This window comes from Erythrolamprus reginae, chromosome 3, assembly GCF_031021105.1.
Source record: "Erythrolamprus reginae isolate rEryReg1 chromosome 3, rEryReg1.hap1, whole genome shotgun sequence".
Classification (NCBI taxonomy): domain Eukaryota; kingdom Metazoa; phylum Chordata; class Lepidosauria; order Squamata; family Dipsadidae; genus Erythrolamprus; species Erythrolamprus reginae.
In genome coordinates, this window is record NC_091952.1 from 118,478,137 (window position 1) to 118,504,105 (window position 25,969).

General features: G+C 38.4%; 1 protein-coding gene across 2 annotated transcripts in view; it reads right to left on the minus strand.

The window, feature by feature from the left end:
• The window catches only part of LOC139164392 (uncharacterized oxidoreductase ZK1290.5-like), a 114,197-nt gene that overhangs the window by 48,097 nt on the left and 40,131 nt on the right, over nucleotides 1-25,969 (minus strand). For both annotated transcript variants that reach the window (XM_070746453.1, XM_070746451.1), the window contains exon 3: nucleotides 22,430-22,531. In XM_070746453.1, the coding sequence (XP_070602554.1) occupies nucleotides 22,430-22,531 (102 nt within the window). The remainder of the gene's footprint in view (nucleotides 1-22,429; nucleotides 22,532-25,969) is intronic.

Here is a 25,969-nt window from a genome sequence, read left to right on the forward strand (position 1 = left end):
TTATTGGCCCTATTAGTGTTCATAATCTACACATATGTGAACTCAGAATAAATAACTTCTTTAATGGAAAACATGTAAGTGTTATTAACAAAACAGTTTTTTAAGTGTAATTTTGCTACTGGTAGAACATTTACAGGGTTTTTTTAAAGCTTATGAAACAAATACTGTATATAGTTTCCTCAAAAAGCTAAAGCCAGAAAATTGCATTTAAATATTATTAGTTTTATAATAACAGAAACAATTTAATTCTGCTGACACAAGCAAAACAATTCTACCACCTAAGATTTTTGTGTTGTGTTAGAAGAAATGGTCAGAGAAATTGCATGCTAGGTAATTAAGAAACTCCTACTCATCTGGCCAAACTTGTATACTTTGAAGTACAGTGGTACCTCTACCTAAGAACGCCTCTACTTATTAACTTTTCTAGATAAGAACTGGGCGTTCAAGATTTTTTTACCTCTTCTCAAGAACCATTTTCCACTTACAAACCCGAGCCTCCGAAACTATAACCAGAAAAGGCAGGGAGAAGCTCCTGTGGGGCCTCTCTAGGAATCTCCTGGGAGAAAACAGGACCGGAAAAGGCAGGGAGAAGCCTCCATGGGGCCTCTCTAAGAATCTCCTGGGAAGAAACAGGGCCTCCACCCTCCCTGTGCTTTCCCTAAGCGCACACATTATTTGCTTTTACACTGATTCCTATGGGAAAAATTGCTTCTTCTTACAAACTTTTCTACTTAAGAACCTGGTCAGGGAACAAATTAAGTTCGTAAGTAGATGTACCACTATACCTCTGAAAAATCCTGGCAAATGAGTAAAATATTTTATAACTGGAAGAGGCAAATGATGTCCTTATTTTATAAATGGGATAAAATGTAGAGATGTAGAGCACCTGATTTTTAATCAAGGGTTTTTGGGTTTGTTCGTTTTTTGAAAATTCTGGAGCAGATAATAAAGTAACATATTGGGGTTAGCAAACATTGCGTTGATAATTAGAGTCCATCATAGATTTGCCAAGAATTAGTTTTGTCAATCTTAATCTCAATGTCAATCACTAGCTCCCTCTCATAGGAAGCAAGCAATGGTAAACCACTGTTTACATAGTGTTACACTGTTTACACCATTTCCAAAACTTCAAAGACTTCTCCAGGACTCTAAGCTAGGTAGGTAGGTAGATAGGAAGGGGGGAAGGGGAGAGAGGGAGGAAGGAGGAGAGGGAAAGGAAAAGGGAGAGAGAAGGGGGAGATATCATCTAGCTTCCTCAGTAGACTATGGGAATTCTCTGGACCAATTTTATTTCGGTTTCAACAAAATGTTTGAAAAGGCATTTTGAGCATTAACACATCCTCATCAAATTGGAGAGAGGTTAATTATAACAAATTTCAGACATGGATTCAATGCTCTTTAATTTCTTTGTAAAAGATTGGATTAAAAACTATAGGAATTCTTATAAAATCTCACAATCATACAAAACTAGGCCAATAGCTGATCATGCAGAAGGCAAAGTTTCAAAATCCTTTATAGGCTAGAGCAGTGGTTCTCAACCTTTTCTTCATTACAGACACCCCCCCCCCAAATATTTTTTGTGGTCATGGACCATGGCCATGGACCACCACCACCACCCCAAACTTAACTCAAGATTTAAATCATAATATTTCTTCAAGTTTTTGCAGAACCCCATGGTGAAATGTATGCCTTGCTCTCAGCGGTCCATGGACCACAGGTTGGGAACCACTGGGTTACAGAAATGAGCAGTAAATAACAGAATCAAGAGTGTCAAGACAATGGTTAGATTAATATAATCAGATATAATATAATTAATATATTATAACATTCAGCTATAAGCCATAATTCACAAAACATAAACTGGATTCATATAAGCTAAACCAAATCAAATCCCCTGCCTTTACGTAAGGATTTAACTTGATGAATTACAAAACCCAATATATTGGCTTAGGTATATGTGAACTAGACCATAATGACTTGCTCAACAAACCACACTTAATGCAAGTATATTAATTAGTTCTTTATTGGTGGAGTCCAGTGCTTTAATGTGGATTTGCAGGGGGGGGGGGGGTGGACTTCTTTAATATGGATTTGTAGAAGCCATAAGCACATTTCCCAAAACACTAAGGTAATGCAAATTCAGCACTCTCTTTCTTGTGAAAACAGGAACTGCAGACTGCAACCAGATAACACAGGAAGATTATTAACATACTAATGATTTGGCACATAGCCATTTGATGCATGAAATCACTAGTGATTTGTCTTGTCACCGAAATCCCACATAAATGGAAAGAACCTGTCCATTTGAAACAGCTGTGTTGTCAACCCACTACGTCTGCATGACTTCTATTAATACTAATAGGATCTCAGGGTATATAATGGGATGGAAACCTACCTTAATCCAAGATTTAAATATAAATACCTATTAGCATAAATTAAAAATTTGCAATTCTGATTCACTCTTCGTCTTACATTTGCATACTAAATAGAAGCAGCAACATATCATCTTGGCTTTTTACATAACTATAATCAAACACAAAAACAGAGATTCTGTGACACATAACATTAATAATTCAGCTTTTAGTGCTAACAGACTGATCCTGTGCCTTTGCTCAGTATATAACTGATTTTACAGATTTGTCCTATGGACAGAATGGATCATAAATGGATAAATATGAATACAATAAATACATAAATAAATGTAAGTAATTCACTAGTGGATGTCCCTGTGATTAGGGAATGCCAACACTGTTATGTGTCTATCAATCAACATTTGCAGCTATAGACCCAAGACCACATTTATAATATGCACTATGTCAAAGATGCCTTAATCAAGTTTCCTACCTGCGGCAAAGTTGTATGCTTCAGAATTAATATCCCAATGATTTTTTTTTAAAGAGCTTTAAAAATTCTTTGTAAATTGAGCTTATAAAGTTGTACAGTTAAATTCGTCTAATGAAATCCTTGTTTAACAACTGCACTGGCACTGAAAAAGTAACTTTACAATCAATCCTCAACTTCAGGAGCATTTCGGTGTCTCACAATTACCATCTGTGCACTTCACAACTGGCTTTTGAACAATTGTCAATGGAGAATCCGGCAGTAAAATTACAAGCCGTGATCATGTGACATCTCGCTTAACAACTTGCGGTGATTCACTTAATGACTGAAGAGAGATCATAAGTCTGTTGCGGTTACATGAGGTTATAGTCTATAATTAGTCTATAATTACAGGTGCTCCTTGACTTACGATCACAATCAGGATTGCAATCTCAGTTGAACAAGCGGTCCTTAAGTGAGGCATCACATAACATGACCGCTTCACTCAACAATCACAATCCCAGTTACAGGCCATGAATTGTACATCTTTCATGGCCAAACTGTATGAATGGTGTGTATACATTATGACTGTTTTCATAACAAATGGGTTTTTTATTGCGTTATTTTAGTTTTAGGTATTATATTTGACTTCTTCTTATTGTTCTGTACCTTTTTGTATTTGTATTATATCATTTTGTAAGCCACCCTGAGTCCTTCGGGATTGGGTGGCATAGAAGTCGAATGAATGAATGAATGAATGAATGAATGAATGAATGAATGAATGAATGAATGAATGAATGAATGAATGAATGAATGAAGTTGTTAAACAATTCACAGGTTATTAAGCAGACAGAGTTCCATATAAGGAGAATGGGAGGGGGAGCACATATGGGGCAGAGAAGGTCCAGCAGAGACTGTGGGTGAGTTGGGGTGGGTGGGTGCTGCAGGGCAATATAAAACTGTCACAGCCCAGGAGGTTCAGGCTGTTTCTTCCCCACCAGGCCCAGAAGGATTGCCTCCCCACCAGTGTTTACTTTTAGTGTTTTATAGATAAGCATTTGGGGGGGGGGTGTCTGTGTGAATTTTCCTAAGTTCTGAGTGCATCATTGTACTTAGTTTGTCCTAGTTCACTCTGAAATTCAATGCCTAATTATTTTCAGCTCTAGCAAAAACTCAAGCAATTTTGAATGGGGCGCAATTTTATGATTAAAGGTTATTGTAATAGTATCGCCCATGTTTACATTTTCCATGTTTCCACCAGTGAAATTCCCCCTCTAGAGTCTTTGGAAGCATTTTTAGATGAGGAATAGAATAGAATGGAATGGAAAGGAGTGGAGTGGAGTAAAATGGAACGGAACGGAAACAGAATAGAATTTTTATTGGCCAAGTGTGATTGGACACACAAGGAATTTGTCGGTGCATATGCTCTCAGTGTACATAAAAGAAAAGACACGTTCATCAAGAATCATAAGGTACAACACTTAATGATAATCCGGGTGCAAATAAGCAATCAAATCATATTAGGGACTAGTCAATATAAATTGTAAGGATACAAGCAACAAAATTCATACAGCCATTTGTGGGAGGAGATGGGTGATGGGAATGATGAGAAGATTAACAGTAGTGCAGACTTAGTAAATAGTTTGACAGAGTTGAGGGAATTATTTGTTTAGCAGAGGATCGTTCAGACACCTGAGCAGAGCCCAAGTAGAGACCTGCTTCTTAGCAGCAAACCTGAAATTAGCATATTAACTAGACCTCCCTGATAAATGTCACTTAAAACTAATAACCATATTTCAATTTGTGTCCGTTAGCTAGGTTTATAACCTGAAGCATTGTAATTTGCTTAATTTTATCTGTTAGTACAGGACAGACTCCCAAAGATTAAATCGGTGGTTGTTGTTGTTTTTTTAAAAAGAGGCAACAGCATTGCAAAGAGTAAGCCTATATAGACTGCTCAAATAAATTAATTTTCCAAAAGCAGTGTAGATCAGCTAGTGTTCTATTGCAGCATAGAAAGCTGTGGGTTAGCAACTCAGTGATATTTTTTCCATTAATTGATGTTGCCTCAAAGAATTACACAATTTACAATAACAGCAAGGAACAATAGACTGTATAAATGCAGGTGCTTGTTATACTGTATACATATAATAATAATACACTAAGAAGATTACGATTATCTCTGCTGAGTCAGTAGGCAGAGGCAGTAATTTTAATAAGTATACAGTGCATCAAAACCAGTTGTTCTCTTCCAGCCATGACATGCCAATATCAATGACCACCTTGTTTACTCTACTAATCTAACAAATCTTTCTATCATAGCACTATCCTTCCAACGGACTCATATTTCTAACAAGCAAATGTTACACAGCAATAATCCAGAATTGAGAGAATCAATTTCAGAGACAGTTTAAATAATACAGCACCTAATTAACAGGCAAACAAGGACATTTTAATATTTTTTGACAGTTAAAGAAAACTGGATTATGTTTATTTCAAACAATTTATTTACCCACTTATTTCTCTCAATATGTACTAATATCCAGATGTGTTAATTTTACACATACGTTAATGCCACAGGTTATATACTAGCTCAGTGATGGTGAACCTTTCTTACCTCAAGTGCCGAAAGCACGCATATGCATCCCACACCCATAATTCAATGCCCCCACATGTGTGCGCAACCCCCACACTGGCCCGCCCCTTCACATGCCTACACAACCCTCCTTCCTGCTCCCCCAGTAGGCCCTCCCCAGCCTCCAGAAACTTCACTGAAACCTGGGGAGGGCCGAAAACGCCCTCCCAGACCCTCCACACGAGCTGAAAATCAGCGGTCTGACACACACATATGCGCTGGAGCTGAGCTAGGGCAACAGCTCACGTGCCAGTGCATATGGCTCTGTGTACCACCTGTGGCCTGTGTGCCATATGTTCGGCATCACGGTACTAGTTCTTTATCCTAAATTTCATTGCAAACATTTATTTATTTTATTTATTCGATTTTTATGCCACCCTTCTCCTTAGACTCCGGGCGGCTTACAACGTGTTAGCAATAGCATTTTTAACAGAGCTAGGCTTTTGACCCCACAATCTGGGTCCTCATTTTACCCACCTCGGAAGGATGGAAGGCTGAGTTAACCTTGAGCCGGTGATGAGATTTGAACCGCTAACTTTCAGATCTATAGTCAGCTTCAGTGGCCTGCAGTACAGCACTCTACCTGCTGCGCCACCACAGCTCATTGTAAATAGTGCCTACAAGTAAATAGTGCCTACAAGCCAGTCTTCTAAAAATCTGCAGTTTTTTGGAAGTGCTTTCTTTTTCCTAGGTTAATAGGGTGTGATCAGCCCCTGGCCACCCAAGCTGGCTTTGCGCCTAAGATAGAACTAGAACTCCCAGACTTCCTGTTTCTATTCTGCTGCCTTGACCACTTCGTCAAATTTGCTCTTTTTTGTTTTTTTAATTGATTTTATAAAATATGAACACACATACAACATACAAGTGCTCTGTGATTGGTGCCCACTACTAGACAAGCATTCACACCCCACCACCAAATTGGGGGTGTTCCTTATATATACCATTTTAACTCAAGAGCAAAATATCTGTTTACATATTATAAAGTGATTCCAATTCATTCCTTGTAGCTTGGTCTCGGATTCTAAATTTGTTCTCTTTCATTTCAAAACAATCTACACTTTATCAGAACTGACCTACAAAATGGCTTGGAATTCTGTGAATGAGCTCGCTTCATTGGAAGTTTCCCCAAAACGGCCATATGAAGAGGGGAGACAAGAGGTAATAATCCAGCCACTAACATGATGATGCTCAGTCCAATCTTCAAGATTTGACTTTTGCACGGATAAGATTGAACTTTCATAGAGGTATGTTAGGTGGCATTTACCTAAAATATGGTTACTATCTGTTCTTCAAGATAAAAACGTCATTCACAAGAGGAGGAAAAAACCAAGACAACTTTTTCCCTTCAGGATAGTTTTCTGTGTAAATAGCACAAATCAGCCTACAATAAAATTAGCTTCTTGAAAGAACATATTTTCACAGGTGTTGTTTTCTATCAGATCCTAAACAATGTTGTGGGAAGGAGCAATACTGTATTCAGAAGACAAAACAAATCAGTATGAAATATTTTATGGATATAGAAATATATGACAACATTTATTATCAACAAGTATACAAAAGTAGAATTTTTTTTTAAAAAAAATGTTATAAATCAGACATAAACATATTTGCTTATGTGCAAAAAGAAATATATTCCTACCATCCAAGCTTCTAGCCAAATCAACTTTGCCAGAAAAAGATGATCAGAAGATCAGAAAAATATCAATTGGAAGGACCATAAGCTGGTTTCTGCAAATGTGTTGGGGCTATATTTCTCATCATCTCTAAATAAGCATAACCTGATACATCTGTCAGAAAGGCCAATTTAAGACACATTTTGGGAGTTCTTAAATAAAGTAATACTGGTGGTCTTCTGGAAGAGAAGGAGACCTGTAAATCACGAGGTCTCTCTAGCTTTCATGATGGTCCCTTGCCAAATAAGAAAAGTCATGCTGCTATAATGGCATCCCTTTTCTATCATCGGAACTCAAGCAAACACTTGACCTCATTCCGTTCCAAGTCTGTATTATGCAGGTGACAGTTGAGCTGAACACCAAAAGCTGATAAGTAATATCAAAAAGAAATGGTCTTCAAACAAATTCCATTTAAAGATCAAAAAGGAAAGGGACAAAGTAAGAGGGACATGCTGATCTTTTTAACACTAAGTTTCATAAATAAATGGTCTTTTAGCAAAGCTTTGTTTGAGACAATAGCAAGCCTTATCTTTCCTAAACATTGCTATGGGTGTGTATCAAGAATTTTAAACCTTGAACATTAATTGTACCATTTTCAGACATCAAAAATACTTTACAAAGGTTTTTTTCTGAATCATATCATTATATTTATAATTTTAAAAGCTCAAAAAGTACATTGTATGCCTGACTTATTACAGGAAGAGTAAAAAACAAAATATCTTACTCAAGAAATGCACTTTCAGTTCCCAGATCAAACATGCCTGGGATAAACATATATCCATCCTAAGATAAAATGCAGGAAATAGTATAAGGGCAGACTAGATGGACCATGAGGTCTTTTTCTGCTGTCAATCTTATATGTTTCTGTTTCTATGTTTCATTGGATTTTTCCCCAACAGAAGCAATCTGAATAATAGACAGATAGCCAACAAGTATACAGACAGAAATGATGGAGATTTGAACATGTACTATGGTACCATCCAAGTCCTCTGGAAACTATGTACTCTTATAGTCTATTGCAGTGATGGTGAACCTATGGCATGTGTGCCACAGATGACACATGGAGCCATATCTGCCATTAACCTAGCTCAGCTCCGGCGTGCATCTGCATACCTGCCAGCTGATTTTCAGCTCATGTGGAGGCTCTGGGAGGCGATTTCTAACCTCCAGAAGATGGGGGAGACCATTTTTGGCCTCGCCAGGCTTCAAGAAAGAGCCTGGGGAGGGGGAAAAGACGGTCCTATCAGGCCCACCAGAAATTGGGAAATGGGGGTGAGATGGGGTCATGTGCTCATGTGTGGGGGGCAGGGTCCTCTTATCTCCTCCTAATGGTGTGCATTCTGATGTTTCACGCATGCGCTAATCCCCTTGTGCAATTTTGCTTCCGCACAGGCGCAGAGGGCGATTTTCCTTCCGTACATGCGCAGAGATCTGAAATTTAGGGGAAAAAGATGGTGGCGCACATGGCCCAGCAAAGACAGCACTGGAACCGTTGTATCAAAATTGCATCATTGGCAGGCCATTACCGGAGCGGACTGCACCAGTAGGAACCCACCTCTGGTGGAGGGTCACACACACATGCGCAGGGGGGCAAGGTGCATTGAATTATGGGTGTGTACACTCGCACACGTACGATAGCCCACATGCTTGCTTTTGGCACCCAGGGAAAAAATAGTTTGCCATCACTGGTCTACTGTATGCAGAGATGAAGTAAATGGAAGAAAACAGGAATTGGTTGGGAGGAAACAAACTGAAACTTAATCTTTCTTAATCTTTCCCCAACTAACCTCAGATTGTGCCCCCTTGTTCTTGTGTTCACTTTCCTATTAAAAACACTTCCCTCCTGAACCTTATTTAATCCTTTAACATATTTAAATGTTTCGATCCTGTCCCCCCTTCCCTTCTGTCCTCCAGACTATACAGATTGAGTTCATTAAGTCTTTCCTGATACATTTTATGCTTAAAACCTTCCACCATTCTTGTAGCCCGTCTTTGGACCCGTTCAATTTTGTCAATATCTTTTTGTAGGTGAGGTCTCCAGAACTGAATACAGTATTCCAAATGTGGTCTCACCAGCGCTCTATATAAGGGGATCACAATCTCCCTCTTCCTGCTTGTTAACGGTAATCACTAGGAATATGGGTATGCTTTGCTTAACATCTGCTCCGTTTAACAACTGTTTGAAGTTGAGCGAATATACTATATTTGGAAGCTAAATGCATAGGTGCTACTCTTTCAATATTTTGGATGTCATTCTTTCACACAATCCATTGATAGCAACATCTCCTTGTGACCAGATGTTGAAGCAAATAAGCCAATCTTAAGCCCTTTAAGGAGACATTAGAGTCATAACTCTAAAGAAAGGGGAACAGGAAGGCACAAATATCAGTAGCACACAACAGTGTAAAGCTCGTAGGAACTGCAGAGCTGAGGGAGGGCAAATGTCACTATGCACTCTATTCCCCTCCTGCTATTATATTCCCTAGATACAAAATACTGTTTATATTACATATCTCAAAACTTAAGAGGCTATCAAAGATCATCTTCTTAATTTCCTCGAGAGGAAAAAAGGCATTTATAAACAGATTGAATTGGACAGAGGCATCTACAAAACATCCACTTTCACATTAGCGTTTTATGGCTTGAGTTATAACTTCGTTTTATGGAATTTTCCCATTTCCGTTAAATATATTTTATTATGATTTATGTCAGTCCTTTGAGGTAGGCCAAGTCAAGACACAGGCCCAGCAAGGATTCCAGGAATAAAAATGACCCTGGAAAACCTGTCCAAGTTTCTTTCCCTCCCATCGTCTGCTAAACAAAATTAAGATGGAGTTATTATGAGATTCTTTTCCATGCTCCCCTCTTTCTTTCTTAGGACTGTATTAACATTTCTAAAAGTCCCTCCTGTTAATACTCATCCAATACTTCCCACCTTAACATCTTGCACAATCCTTCCCTATCATCAAAAAGTCAGCTCTAAATTCCTTTACATTTAGTTCATTTGTTGATTTATATCACTGAGGAGCCGCACGCCGCTGGCGCTACTGGTAAACCACTGGTGGCGGGTGGGCGTGGGCAGGGGTCTGCTACTGCCCGGATGGGGGGCAACGCAGTGGGGTAGCAAAAATGGAGCTCCATCCCAGAGTACCTAATTTGCACCAAAATATGTTTATTTATTTATTTATTTATTAGATTTGTATGCCGCCCCTCTCCATAGACTCGAGGCAGCTAGCAACAATAATAAAAACAGCATATAACAAATCTAATATTTAAAATAACTTTAAAAACCCTTATTAAAAACCAAACAAGCACACACACAAACATACCATGTATAAATTGTATAGGCCTAGGGGGAAAGGATATCTCAGTTCCCCCATGCCTGACGACAGAGGTGGGTTTTAAGGAGCTTACGAAAGGCGAGGAGGGTGGGGGCAATTCTAATCTCTGTGGGGAGCTGGTTCCAGAGGGCCGGGGCCGCCACAGAGAAGGCTTTTCCCCTGGGTCCCGCCAATCGACATTGTTTTGTCGACGGGACCCGGAGAAGGCCAACTCTGTGGGACTTAACTGGTCGCTGGGATTCGTGCGGCAGAAGGCGATTCCGGAGATATGCAGGGCGTCCTCTTTGGGAAGCCTCTGCATTCTTCCAGAAAGCATTTAAAAACCTCTAAGTTGGTGATTCTGTAAAAAACAACAGTGTCTAGGAAAAGTATAAGGAGGTAAATTCTGGGATTAATTCTATGGGATCTGGGTTTCTGCCTCCCCCTCCTTTCCGAATGGCTATAGTATTCTCTAGAACAGAGGTCTTCATAGCTGGCTAGAGAATTCTGGGAGTTGAAATTCACAAGTCTTAAAGTTGCCAAGTTTGGGGACCTCTACTCTAGAAAATGAAATGAATAATGCTTGAAACCTAGTGTAAGCCACTCCTACCCAGTCCCATGACCATCAAGCCACACCCATAAAATAAGCCACACCCACAGTGTGGTAGTAAAATTTTTGGTAGCCCTTCACTGGGCGTGGGCGTCTGGTGCAGGTGTGCACCCCTGATGCGAGATTCAGCTTCTGCACATGTGTGCAGAAATGAAATCTCGCATGAGGATGCTAGCATGCATGGGATTTCGGCAATTTACACTAATTTCTTTGCTTCTGTGCATTCGCAGAAGCAAGAAAAGCCCGAAAATTGCTGAAATATGCGAGCATCCTTTTGCGGGATTTGGGTTTTACTAACTAATCGGTGATTCCAGTCTGCAGGCCATTATTGATTTATATGCCATTGTTTCCCAAAAAACTCAAGACCCCTTAGATTGGGGGGGGAATACAGTACTGTATCCCTTCATTTCACCCCCAACAATAGCAACCCTGTTACATTTTTTTAAATATATATTTTCCAAACTTACAGGCCACCAATCTCACAGAATGATTCCATTCCACAATAATGACTTTCATATCTCCTTTTACAAATAAATTTAAAACATTATTTTGTTGCTTATAATGAGCCACAGTAGGAGAACTTGAGAAACATTCTCCTCTTCTTAATGAAGGGTAGATGTAAAAAAGTAATTAAATGCAAAGACACGTACGTTTATGAAGTCTCCTCCAGTTTGATAACCTTCAGGGACATGGAGCTAAAGCTCCCTCGGCTCCAGTTAACATAACCAATTGCATATAATGGAAAGAATTATAGGATTTACAGACTATCTGGAGGATATCAAATTGATGCAGGTTAGTTTTTTTATTTTCTAAGTACAGTGATAACTCATCTTACAAACGCCTCGTCATACAAATTTTTCGAGATACAAACCTGGGGTTTAAGATTTTTTTGCCTCTTCTTACAAACTATTTTCACCTTACAAAGCCACCGCCGCGGCTGGGATGCCCCACCTCCAGACTCCCGTTGCCAGCGAAGCACCTGTTTTTGCGCTGCTGGGATTCCCCTGAGGCTCCCCTCCATGGGAAACCCCACCTCCGGACTTCCGTGTTCCGTGTATTTATGATGCTGCAATGGAAGTCCGGAGGTGGGGTTTCCCAGCAAGGGGAGCCTCAGTGAAATCGCAGCATTGCAAAAACACAGGTCCAGAGGTGGGGTTTCAAGGACTTCAGTGTTTTTGCAATGCTGCGATTTCCGTTGCCAGCGAAGCGCTTGTTTTTGCGATGCTAGGATTCCCATGCTGGGATTCCCCTGCAGCATAGCAAAAACACAGAAGTTCAAAGGTGGGGTTTCCCATGAAGGGGGGCCTCAGTGGAATCCCAGCAGCGCAAAAACGGGCGCTTCGGCTGGCAAAAGGGGTGCGTTTTGGGCTTGCACACATTATGCCGCCCCGAGTCTGCGGAAAGGGGCGGCATACAAATCTAAATAATAAATAAATTTGCTTTTCCATTGATTCCTATGGGAAACATTGTTTCATCTTACAAGCTTCTCATCTTAAGAACCTAATCCCAGAACCAATTAAGTTTGTAAGACAAGGTATCACTGTATATACATAGAAACATAGAAGACTGACGGCAGAAAAAGACCTCATGGTCCATCTAGTCTGCCCTTATACTATTTCCTGTATTTTATCTTACAATGGATATATGTTTATCCCAGGCATGTTTAAATTCAGTTACTGTGGATTTACCAACCATGTCTGCTGGAAGTTTGTACCAAGGATCTACTACTCTTTCAGTAAAATAATATTTTCTCACGTTGCTTTTGATCTTTCCCCCAACTAACTTCAGATTAACTTCAGATTACATAAGTAATCTAACCAACTAACTTCAGATTACATAAGTAGTATGTTCATATATATACTTAAATAGTATGTTCATAAACTTATGATATGAGATAAATTGATGATCTAGATCAGGGCTGTCAAACTCACGGCTCACGGGCCAGATGCATCACGCTCATGCCCGGTTTAGCAAAGGGGAAAAAAGTCACAATACATCATGTGATGACGCCACCGAGATGCGAATTTGACACCCCTAGATTATAGAAGTATGCACTTGTTATTTCAAATGTATGGGGAAATGCCATAAACTCACAGTTAGAGGAAATGAAATCCAATTGTGCCACTAGAGAGGGTGTCGGCAACCTGCAGCTCTGGAGCCACATACAGCTTTTTTGCCCCCCTGCTGTGGCTTCCTTCTATTGGCAGGCCCCACTCTTCGCCCTTCCCTCCCAGTCACTTCTCACCTGGCCTGAGAAGGTAACATAGAAACATAGAAACATAGAAGACTGACGGCAGAAAAAGACCTCATGGTCCATCTAGTCTGCCCTTATACTATTTCCTGTATTTTATCTTACAATGGATATATGTTTATCCCAGGCATGTTTAAATTCAGTTACTGTGGATTTACCAACCATGTCTGCTGGAAGTTTGTTCCAAGGATCTACTACTCTTTCAGTGAAATAATATTTTCTCACGTTGCTTTTGATCTTTCCCCCAACTAACTTCAGATTGTGTCCCCTTGTTCTTGTGTTCACTTTCCTATTAAAAACACTTCCCTCCTGAACCTTATTTAACCCTTTAACATATTTAAATGTTTCAATTATGTCCTCCCTTTTCCTTCTGTCCTCCAGACTATACAGATTGAGTTCATTAAGTCTTTCCTGATACGTTTTATGCTTAAGACCTTCCACCATTCTTGTAGCCCGTCTTTGGACCCATTCAATTTTGTCAATATCTTTTTGTAGGTGAGGTCTCCAGAACTGAACACAGTATTCCAAATGTGGTCTCACCGGCGCTCTATATAAGGGGATCACAATCTCCCTCTTCCTGCTTGTTATACCTCTAGTTATGCAGCCAAGCATCCTACTTGCTTTTCCTACTGCCCGACCACACTGCTCACCCATTTTGAGACTGTCAGAAATCACTACCCCTAAATCCTTCTCTTCTGAAGTTTTTGCTAACACAGAACTGCCAATGCAATACTCAGATTGAAGATTCCTTTTCCCCAAGTGCATTATTTTACATTTGGAAACATTAAACTGCAGTTTCCATTGCTTTGACCATTTATCTAGTAAAGCTAAATCATTTACCATATTGCAGACCCCTCCAGGACAGTGACAGCAGGGGATGGAGACTTGCTCCATATTCCAGAGTGGGAATGAAGTACCCTTGTACTTGTTTCATATCTCATGGGGGCTTCTTCCAGCCCTTGTTTGTGCTGCACACATCTTGATCGCTCGGGGAGATGCACAATTTGCTCTCCGCCCTGAAACACTGACCTGGCCCTGCTGCAGCCAATGCCACTGCTGTTGCCACCTCAATAGCCTGCCCGCTGCTCTTGCAGTGCCTTGCACAGAAGAGTTAAATCTACTATGCTTCACAGTGTCCCCTCTTTCTACTGGAGCCCATTACAATGCAGAGCATTGGCTGCAGCTGGGCCAGGCCAGTGTCTCAGGGCTGAGAGCACATTGCGCATCTCCATAAGCCATTGAGGTGCATATAGCACCCAAAGGCTGAAAGAAGCAGTCCCAAGAGATGAGATTTCACCCTTGCTCTGGAATATGGAGGGAGTCTCCATCACCTACTGTTGCCCTTATCTTCTCAGGCCAGGCAAGGAGTGACCGGGAGGGGAGTGTGAGGGGTGGAGCCAGCCAACAGAGAGCTATAGCAGGGGGTGGGGGGATGAAAGAGCATGATTTATCTGGGAACCTGAAATGACTCTTGATTTAAATCATATGTTTTTTACCATATGATTTAAATCAAGAGTCATTTCAGGTTCCCAGATAAATCACGCTCTTTCATCCCCCATCATATACATCGTAAACATAATAAAAATAGAATATCAATGCTCGCCTATTTTTGGAAATGGTTCAAGAGGGAACACACACACTCACACGAGAGACAGAGAGATAGAGAAAGACAGAGAGACAGACAGAAACAAAGAGAAAGAAAGAGGAAGGGAGGGAGGAAGAGAGATGAAAGACAGAGGGAGAGAGAGAAAGAGATACCTGTTTCTCACAGGAAAAAAAACCACCAGGAGCCACAAAACCTGGGTAGGCATGGCTGAAGGGTCATGTGGCTGGGTGGGAGCGAGTGATGTCGAATTGTCCACAGCCATCCAAACTTTGTGGCTCCCAATATTTTCTTTTCTGTGGGATTTGGGTCCAAATGGCTCTTTGAGTGTTTAAGATTGCAGACCCCTGCATTGAGGAAAATAAAGTATGCCTAACATATTTTGAATGAAAGATGGCACAAATGTACTTTCTATATCCATTGTCTTCTAAAACTTGCCAATGGGCTCTTTCTCTAAATGAAACTGGATTTGTCAAGCCTTTCCTTATTTGCCTCAAATCTCACATTTGCAAAAGTGAACAGTAGAAAATTTCTCCAAGAGCTGCCACTGCTGCTTGTTTGCCCTAAATATGCCTGAGCTGAAGAGATGGGGTCAAAAATTAAGATGACATATCATGCTCCAAAGGACAAGCCATGGGACCAGTTAGAGCTTTTGGATAAGCAGTGGCTTACTCCCAATGCTGATAAAGTACTGCCCATTTGCATCAGGAAGAGAAGCACATAACAAGAATGAACAAGACTGTTCAGCTTATCACAATAAACTGATAACAAGCTGTGAAGGTTTGACATGTCTAATGTCCCTTTCATAAACACCTGTTGGGGAATTTGCAAGAGTGCAAAAGACATACACAAATCTCACCCCCTTTCTTTATGCTCCACTTCAACATGTAGTCTATACTAAGATATTTTTCAAAGTTACTTCGATCTGGGAGTAGTTCCAACTTTAAAATGACAAAATAGGAGACCAGTTATTATCCTAACTAGGAAGCAAGGAGAGACTAGCAAGCAAGGTAATCCTCAGGACAAGATTTAATGCGCATAAAGTTACTATTACCAAGATAATACATTCTGATCATGGTGGGTTGCAGATTGTGTTACTGCCGGATCGCTCAGGGACGTGTCAAGCAGGTGTGTGTGCGTGGTGCACCATGCATGTGAAGTACCAAAAAAAAGATTTCTGTGCATGTGCAGAAGCAAAAAACAAGATGGTGGCACTTATGGTGCCACCAATAGAACCAGCTAGGAGGCATGGCTGGCCTGAATCACTGTTGGTTCCAGTGACCCAGGCCACCAAGTTACTACCTCGAATACAGACCCATCCTCGAATACAGCTCATCTGTTTGGAACCCATATCGCATCTCAGACATTAACACCCTTGAAAATGTCCAAAGATACTTCACCAGAAGAGCCCTTCACCCCTCCACTTGAAATAGAATACCCTACGAGACTAGACTTTCAATCCTGGGCCTAGAAAACCTAGAACTAAGATGCCTTAAACAAGATCTAAGTATTGCCCACAAGATCATATACTGCAACGTCCTGCCTGTCGGCGACTACTTCAGCTTCAACCACAACAACACAAGAGCACACAACAGATTTAAACTTAATATTAACCACTCCAAACTTGACTGTAAAAAATATGACTTCAGTAACCAAGTTGTCGAAGCGTGGAACTCATTACCGGACTCCATAGTGTCATCCCCAAACCCCCAACACTTTACCCTTAGATTATCTATGGTTGACCTATCCAGATTCCTAAGAGGTCAGTAAGGAGTGAATACAAGTGCACAAGAGTGCCTTCCGTCCCCTGTCCTATTGCTCTCCTATATCTCCTATACCTTTCTTCCATTCCTATATCTCTTCTTCTATTCTTTCATTGATATGTTCTATTACTATATCTTCTTTTCTATTATTTCTCAGATATATTTTACTATGAGTATCTCCTCTATAACCTTCATCATGTATTTTACTATGTGTATATAGATATATACCCACTAAAACCCTCTTTGTGTATTGGACAAAATAAATTAATTAATAAATACCTATTCTATAGAGTTGGTCTGAACTGAGAGAGAAAATATGTTTTAGCAATTCAATAAAACCTCGGTTTAAAGGAATCGTTATGATTTGACATCCATGTACCTACAAGATCACCAGAAATTTAACCCATTCATGGAGACCCTCAAAGGAAAAGTTGCTCATAGTGCCCCAATTGAAGTAAAAGGAAGCTGAAACTAAAAAACAGTGTTTCTCCGTCATTACACCTATACTGTTGAACTGGTTCCCTCTTGAAGGTCAAATGATTTTCTCTGTGATGGCCCTCCAGAAACTTGAACCTAAAATATTTAAAGGAACTTCAAAGTGTGATTTTCTAACAACTTAATTCAGGTGTTGTTCAATTTCCCAGAATTATTGTTAGGTACTATAATATTATTGGTTTGTAGTTTTTAGTGTACTTATATTGTGGTACTCCTAATTAGCATGTAACACTGTAGTGTATTTTATAGTAAATTATAACTATTCGGAGCCTAAAATCTTAAATAGCATGCAGGTAAATAAATAGATTACTGATGAAAATTTATTCATCCCAGCTTCAGGTGTAACTGAGGAATTCCATATCTTGATCTTGCCTACAATCTTAGATGTTGTAAATAACAAAGTCCATGAATTTGTTTCAGCTTTGAGGGTGGTGAGTTCAAAAGCCATAAACAACCAATTTAGCTCTTGACAAATCTCCTAGAACAGCCTTCCCCAAACTAAGGCACCTCAAGTGTGCATCTTAGAACTGCCAGGTATCATTCTATTTTTGGAGGTAGAAACTCATGTGGAAGGTGACAAGTAGGAGACTATATCTAGCATGATGTTGCAAAGTTCAGGCACACTGAAACAATGGACTAGAACATTTCAGCTTGAGTTATCACCGTATATAATATCCATGTTTGTGTTAAATAAGTCTAAAATTCTAAACGAGCAAAATATTCCCCCTTCCCCTGTCATATAAGGCAGGAAAGACGTTGTTCACATATGAAGGCTCAATTAAACTGATTTATTGTTATTGTCTATGCCTAAGAGTCTTTTCAACTAATGGTCAACCCCTGCACAGAGTTAGATAAGGGTCAAGGACATTCAAGGAGAGTTGAATTTAGGCTGATAGTGGCACTATAGGGATTCTATACTGATTCCTTTTCTCCCCCCACTCCTTCTCGCCCAGTTTCCATTGCAGATCCTGCATATGAACTATATATGTATGTGAACTATATGATTATACAGTATATGATATATATGAACTATATGGTTATACATTTCATTTTTTAAAATTGAGGTATTTAAAATAAATAAAATAAAATGGGCCATTTTATGAAATAATTCATTTTATGAAAATGAACAGCAAATGATAAGACACTGGGGTGGAGAAGGAACAGAAATGACAAGACTGAGATGGGAGCTGCAATTTAATTGATAAGGCAGATTGTTGCTAGAAAATGAAAAATCTGAAATCTCAGGAAAGTTACCAGTCAAATTGTTTTGGATTCAAAATGTTCTAATTAATGCAGCAATCAAAACCACCCATCAAAATTTACAGATGCAAATAGTCAATTAATTATAGTAATTACACAAAAATATTTCAAATATGCAAAGTAATTCAGTTTAAATTCTATTTTTAAAATATCAAAAACTGTTAAGTCAAGTCAACGGTCTTTTCAAAATCCTTGTAAAACATATCACTAGCTTTCTAAGACAATCTAGATAGGTTTGTGTGCAGGAAAGATTTGAAATAAAACCTTCTTCAGCTCTCATTCTTCTAATGTAATCCAATACATATTTACCCAGAAATAAATGAGAATGTTCAATACCCTTTTATGGATATATGTTAGGATTGCAAAGGCTGAACAATCAAATGAAGAATGTAAATTAAAAGACAGTTCAAGAAATCCCAGATCAGTGCTATAAGACAAATAGTACGATTAAGTATTATCTGAATGTCAACTGAAAGTTTAGTGGTTAATTATGCAAATGACTTGTTTAATCCTTTTTTTGCTCTCGGGCTACTGCATTTAAACCTTTACATTTATTAACATTTGCCTATCATTTCAGAAACACATGGCCAGTGGTTCTAAAATTCTGCTTCGTAGACGACAGAAAAATGATGATTGGTTGAGCAGATGAGACCAGAAAACACAGAGGCTATTTTAACTCACATGAGATTTACATGTCATTAATTTGAATAATGTAAGAAGGGGGGAAATAGCAAACGGCATGCAACGGTAGATGGTTCCATAAGAAGTAAAAAGCTCTGAATTATATTGATAAATTAAGGTACCCTCCAACATCCAATTTTAATTCCTCATAAAGTATTCAACCTAGTATAGATGGATTGTCTGGTGGAATTAATACATATCAGAAAATGGGAGAAAGGAACAACAGAGGCAGGGACATTATCTAGCCGATTCATGAAAACTAACCATTAATTTTTGGACAAAAAACAGCAAAACCAAAATCTAACATTTTTTCCTAGACAAAGGAGAAAGGAAAGCTCAAAGTGAATCTGACATAGATTGAACTTTGCATATAAATACAAAGCCACAGCTCTTACTGAACTGTTGACTTTCCCAAAGACAAGGAAAAGTATAATATTCTGGCTTATTTGTCCAACCACATTACAAATGCCGGGGCTTATGCAAATAAAAGAATCTAACTTCTATTGATTCCTGTTCAAGTGACACTGATATGCATAGTTATAGTTTATAGATGAAACCTTCTCTCAAATGTTAATATGGACATAGAGGTCTCTTGGGCACAAGAGTGTATTATCCCAATTAATTTCCTAAGCAGAAGTATGTAATCAATCAGTTTAGGAATTATCCCTTTTATTTGATTTCCTATTTATTTATTTTTGAATGACCCGTCTCCCTTAGAGATAGGGGATTTTATCTTATAAAGCCTTTAATATTGTTTTATTTACTGGTTTATCACTTCAGCAATATTAATAAGATGAGAAAAATGTTATATAAGGGGGGGGAGAAATTGCTTGAAGACTCTTACAATATTTTCATTGGTCTTGCTTAACAAGGATATAAAGTAATGCCTCCCTGTCCTCAGTTCAATAACCAGAAATCAACCTTGCAATCTTTTTATAATCAAGAATTAACCATCCTTCTGAAAAAGAGTTATTCATATAGAAAATATTTTTAAAAGGAGTTATTCATATAGAAAATATTTTAAAAAAGAGTTATTCATATAGAAAATATTTAATACAGAAAATAGTATAAGGGCAGACTAGATGGACCATGAGGTCTTTTTCTGCCGTCAGACTTCTATGTTTCTATGTTAACATTCGAAAGCCTCTGCAGTTTCAATAGTTTAGTTAAATTGTATGACGTAGAGTAGATTCCTGAATTTGTGATCTCAAGATGACAAGAACCGTAAATTCAATTCCATCTAAAGCTTGAAAAGAATGATGCCATCATGAAGTTTGAGAATCCTTTTCTTATTGTATTCTTGTGACTCATCATGTTTCTCATTTCGGTTCATAAATACAGCTTTTTATAAGATGGCTTGGTGTAACCTATTTGTCGGCTGTCATCTTATGCTAGCTTGTGCTTCATTGCTCTGCAATGACAAGCTGCCATGAACTTGGGAGGGGGGGAGAATAAAGGGAGGTGAATGCTTGAGGAAATGAAAGTAAGTGCCATATCTCTTCAAGACACTGCCTCAAGGTCACCCAACTGGAAGAAGGAGGAACCTGAATACCAAATTATACTTGGACCGACCGTTATGAAAACATCTGATTGGATACACAGGGTGGACAATGAGAAACAGCTAAGGAAGGGAAGAATTAAACTTATGGGGTTTGGGCACATGATTCTCAGTTCTGGCTTTGCATTACTGCAATAGACTTGACTTCTAATAAAACTATACCTTTCTCAACCAATGGAACCAAGGATTGTCTTTAGATATTTACATTGTGGCAGGCATGACACTATTTAACTATTTAGATATTTCTCATTTTGAGGGAATAACAATGAATTATTATCAGAACCACTTGTGACTTAATATGAGCAAGGATTTGAGGAAAGAAATTCAATTCTCACCCAAAAAAGATACCGTAAAACACCATTAATAGAATAATCTTCAATTTCACTTCTCCGTAATGCCCATCTTAAAAACCACTAATATGAAATTGCTACATAAATAAAATCTCCATCCATCATCACAAATCCTCTTTAGGGCTTATCAGAATTTCCCTTTAATAATACTAGAACTCAATATATTCAAGAGACTACAAAATCAGGAGTAACTTAAGTGGGCATGGTGCATAAAATCCAGGTCAGCTGTTTGGTATCAATAATTATTTTCTTATCTTTGCATATGCCCTTTGTTTCAAAGGGCATATGCAAAGATAAGAAAATAATTATTGATACCAAACAGCTGACCTGGATTTTATGCACCATGCCCACTTAAGTTACTTGAGCAAAGATGAGAAAATAATTATTGTGGTTGTCCTCCTTTGTCTCACAATACTTGACCACGGGCAGCACAAGAATGCTAAAGCATGCTGTACCTTTATTGACAAAAAAGATTAATGATATCTATAGCCAGTCGCAGAAGATGTGAGAACAGGTTACACTGAAGCTAAAAAAAAATTGGGCTTAAATGCACTCATTGATTTAGAGAGTCTTAAAGATTGACATACCAGAACTGAAACCAGAATTTTGGGACTGGTGGGTAAGTAGTTGAAAATAAATCATTGAACTTTGTTTTTATATCTAATATAAAAGTGCTCAATTCTGAACACTGATACTGTCACACTGTGTATTGCCAGCCCCAGAGACAGTCAGAGACATTCAGTAATTAAATAGTTAACTGTGTGTATGTTAATTTAGCTCCACCCATTATGATGTAAATCCTGTCTAGATAGTCAACATCACTTCCTCTCTTCTCGGTGAAGAAGAAGGAAAATCTCTTTCTTTCTTTTAACTCTCACGCAATGTAGACATATAGCAAAAGCCTGGGAACAGGCATAGCTGATTTATTGTTTTTATTAATAAAAGTAACTTCGTTTTGAAGACCGTTTCTGTAACTTTATCCGTCGCCTCCTGATTTGATTAATTGCAGCTCACGCGGGCTGTGATTGATCTCCTATAATCTGACAGATACTGATGTCAAAATTGTTGCATGATGGAAGAAACTAAGCTTCTGCCCTTTTAAAGGAATTAAGGGTGGGAGGAGAGACAGCTAATAGTAGAAAGAGGTTTCCATTGTATGCACTTCATTTCTGTGCCATTAGTGTTCACCCAAAAGAAAAATGTGCAGACTTTCCCACAATTTCAATTCAGATGTTTTATAAGAACAATGAGCTCCCAAAAGAAATCTGCAAGTCAAGTACTTATTCAGTGATATTCCCAAGATTTAGGATGAACAGCAGAATTTAGATAAATTAAGAATACAGCAATAGAATAAAACCTATTTGAATATTTCATGTGGAAAGCTAAAATGCATTACAGAAGTCATCTTACCTTTCTCATACAATTCTTCCATGGCCTGCCAAGTTTCTGCTCTGACTTCTCGACTGCTTTTTCCAGGAACTTGTGCATCTGGCCAATGTATTAAATAAAGATCTAAACAAAGAAACAAACAAACAAACCTATTTCATTTATACTTCTCATTAGCCAATCAGCCTATTGATATATGCAGAACATATAGCACAAAGTTTTATTTATACAATTCGATTCCTAAGTACCATCTTAAAATCAGGAGAGCTGCTTTTCTAGATTCTCACAAAAGTAGCTCTGCTAAGGGTAGCCATGTATAAAGCTTTAAGCCAGTGGTGAAATCTACTTATTTTTCCTCCCGGTTCAGAGATGTGAGTTTTGCGCATGCGCAGAGTGTAAAAACCAAGGAAATGGTGATGTCAGGGAGAGTGGACAGAACCTCATGCTACTGCCACCACTGGTCCTCCAAACCATTGGCGGCCGCCTCTATTGGTACACCCGAACTGGTATGCCCAAACCGGGGCAAATCGGTAGGATTTCACCACTGCTTCAAGCCATGCTTGAGTCATTTGACTTTTTGTTCTAAAAAAATTCAGTGACCGAGTATTGTAGCAGTCACGGTGTAATTTATGCAGCATTTATACAACAGTCTACATACAATTTTAACCTACTAAGGTAATTATGGTCAACTATATAATGTTCACTGTGATTTTCAACTTTTCTCCCTCTTTTGTGTAAGGCCCAGGCAAAAAGCAAAGTCAAGAGCTTATTAAGAAGCCTGTACTTTATAATGTGTAACTGATAGGATAATTATAATTTGATAGGTTGTAAATTATGTCAGGTTATTATGTAACATTTTTTAAATGGCCATAACAAATGGCCATTCTTAGGAAACTATAGACGATGAACTTGGCCCTCATTGCAAATTGCAAATATAGCATTTTACATTTCTATATACAAGTCATTCATTTAAATAAGCTGCTTTAGAAATAAAGTAATTGTAGTATAGCAATAAAGTAATTGTAGAATAGCAGTTCTCTCCCCAAAGCTTTAGTTACAAAAGAAGTTAAAGGTTATTTTAAACTGGGCCTGCCAGTCTAAAGATTGGGCAGAAACCAGCAATATCTAGAAAACTTTGAGCTGTCATTTTGGACCAGGATTCTTTCTTTAAAGGTGTGCATTAGTTTATCTAGACGCAGTGGTTCTCAACCTTTGTAATGCTGCAATCCCTTAATACAGTTCCTCATGTTATAGTGACCCCCAAACATACTGTTGGTCTAGCGCCAATACTCCCAACAGAGCTTTAAGCTGATTGGCAGGAAGGTCAGAGGGACACCCCTACTGTAAACGCTCGATTGATTGGATTGTAAAAATATGTTCAAGGCGCCAGAATAGAAGCTTTAATTTCTAACTCCATTGGAAACTTGTCTTTTCCCATGGTCTTAGACGACTGCTATGAAACGGTCGTTCAACCTCCAAAGGGGTCCCAACCCCTAGGTTGAGAAACACTGAAAGGGATTGGAGAATCAGAAAGAATATAACCATTTAGAAAACAGTAGAATCAGGTATAGATTAAAGTCTTTTGATTATTTTATGAATTGTTCAAAATTGTGTCCTTTTATCTTGAGCCTTATTTCGTTGTACATGTATTATACCTGAATTCAGATACAGTATATCCTTGTCTAGAAAAAAGACATTGAGTGAAATCCTGCAGGAGATATTATTTCTTCTTTCTCTTCCCCCCCCCCCCCCATTATCTTCCATTCTCATTTAATTCATTCATCTTCATTCACGCATGGCTCTTTCTTCTGAAATCAGTAGTTTCATTCTGATATGGAAATTAGTGTCCTAGCACAGTCCTATCTCCTCTGCTATGTGAGTGGCATGGTGGCCCAGTGGTGAAGACGCTTGCCTCCCACTTGAAAGTTTGACAGTTCAATTCTAGGTAGCAGCAGAAGTTTCTCTCTAGGGCGCAAAAAAAAATTACCTGCTGTGAACTCCGTGTGGTATCAAGAAGGGCATCTGGCCAGTAACAAATGCTCAGCTCCATCCAACAACTATGACTCTATCTAAAATTAAGAGACTAGAGTCGTAACAAAAGGAGTCCTATCTGCTCTGTTATGCTATAGAAAAGGAAGAATCTAAGACAAGATGACACTCTTCCCTACTTTCTACAGACAGAATGAGGGTGGTAGGCTCCTAAATGGTGTTTTAGATGAAGGTTATGTTAACAGTATCTTGCAAGTCTGAAAATGCATTTTTGCCAAATGGTTTTTATAGGCCAAGAAACTAAGGAGGTTCCCTTTTGAGATGATTGCCATAGACACATTTCTTATGCAGGCTAAATTTTCTCTTATCTGATTATCCCCCTAGTTATGGCTCTTTCCCTGTCTCCCAAGCTCATTCCCACAGACCATTACATATTGACATGTCTCTAGCCTCAGTTCTGTATAAGCACAATGAGTGAAGGCTTAACCTCCTTCATTTTCTTCTCTCCCAATTGCCCCTCTTATTACATCAGGATTCTAAATATCACCTGATATAAATTTTAGTTAATTTCTACCCCACCCCAATATAAAATTTATTTAATTTTCTTTTTTTATATAATATTTTTATTGATTTTTTAAAATATAACACAAAACAAGACAAACAACATTTAACATATAAAGGAGCTACCATTGCTCCACTAAGCATAGACGTCTTCCTAATACAAAAAGGAAGGACTAATTGTAGTTTAGATCAATACAGGAAAGTAAAATTTGTTAGTAAAATATCTCTTGGTATACTACAATAATGCATAAATCTAGACATTCAAACAATTTCATTATATAATTATAACTAAGATAATTATAATCAAGTAATAAAGCTAAACTTATCCATTAAATATCATTATAAAATATATTCAACCTAGTAACTTTAACTATTCCATACATTATCTTAATATCTTTAATAGTCCTTTTTTACATTCCACCAATTGTATACTTTCTCCCAAGTTTTATAAAACTCTGTTTCCACTTGATTGTTCAGCCGTCTCGTCATCATATCTAATTCTGCACATTCCATAATCTTTCTAAAGACCTCTTCGTCTTTTGGAGTTTCTTTTTCTTTCCATTTTTGTGCAAATGCTATTCTTGCTGCTACTAATATATGAATTATTAAGTAGTATATTTCTTTTTTATATTTAACATCAGTAATACCTAATAAAAAAAATTCTGGGGTCTTCTTGATTTCTTGCTTTGTAATTTCCTTTAACCAATTTTCTACCTTATTCCAATAGATCTTTGATTTTGGGCATGTCCACCACGCACGAAAATATGTGCCAATTTCTTTTTTACATTTCCAGCAAATAGGTGAGGCACTTTATTTATTTAATTTTCATGCATCGAAAATAAACCTTTAGGTCTCATGCCTGGTGTACTTGTGAGATATGCTTCAGTCAATCATTTGTCTGAAATGTTATAGGGTTCCTGCTTGAACAGGGGGTTAGACTGGATGATTTCCATTTCTGTTATTCTGTTCTTACAGAGCCACATGCTTACACAGAAATGAATTAAAATTACAAAA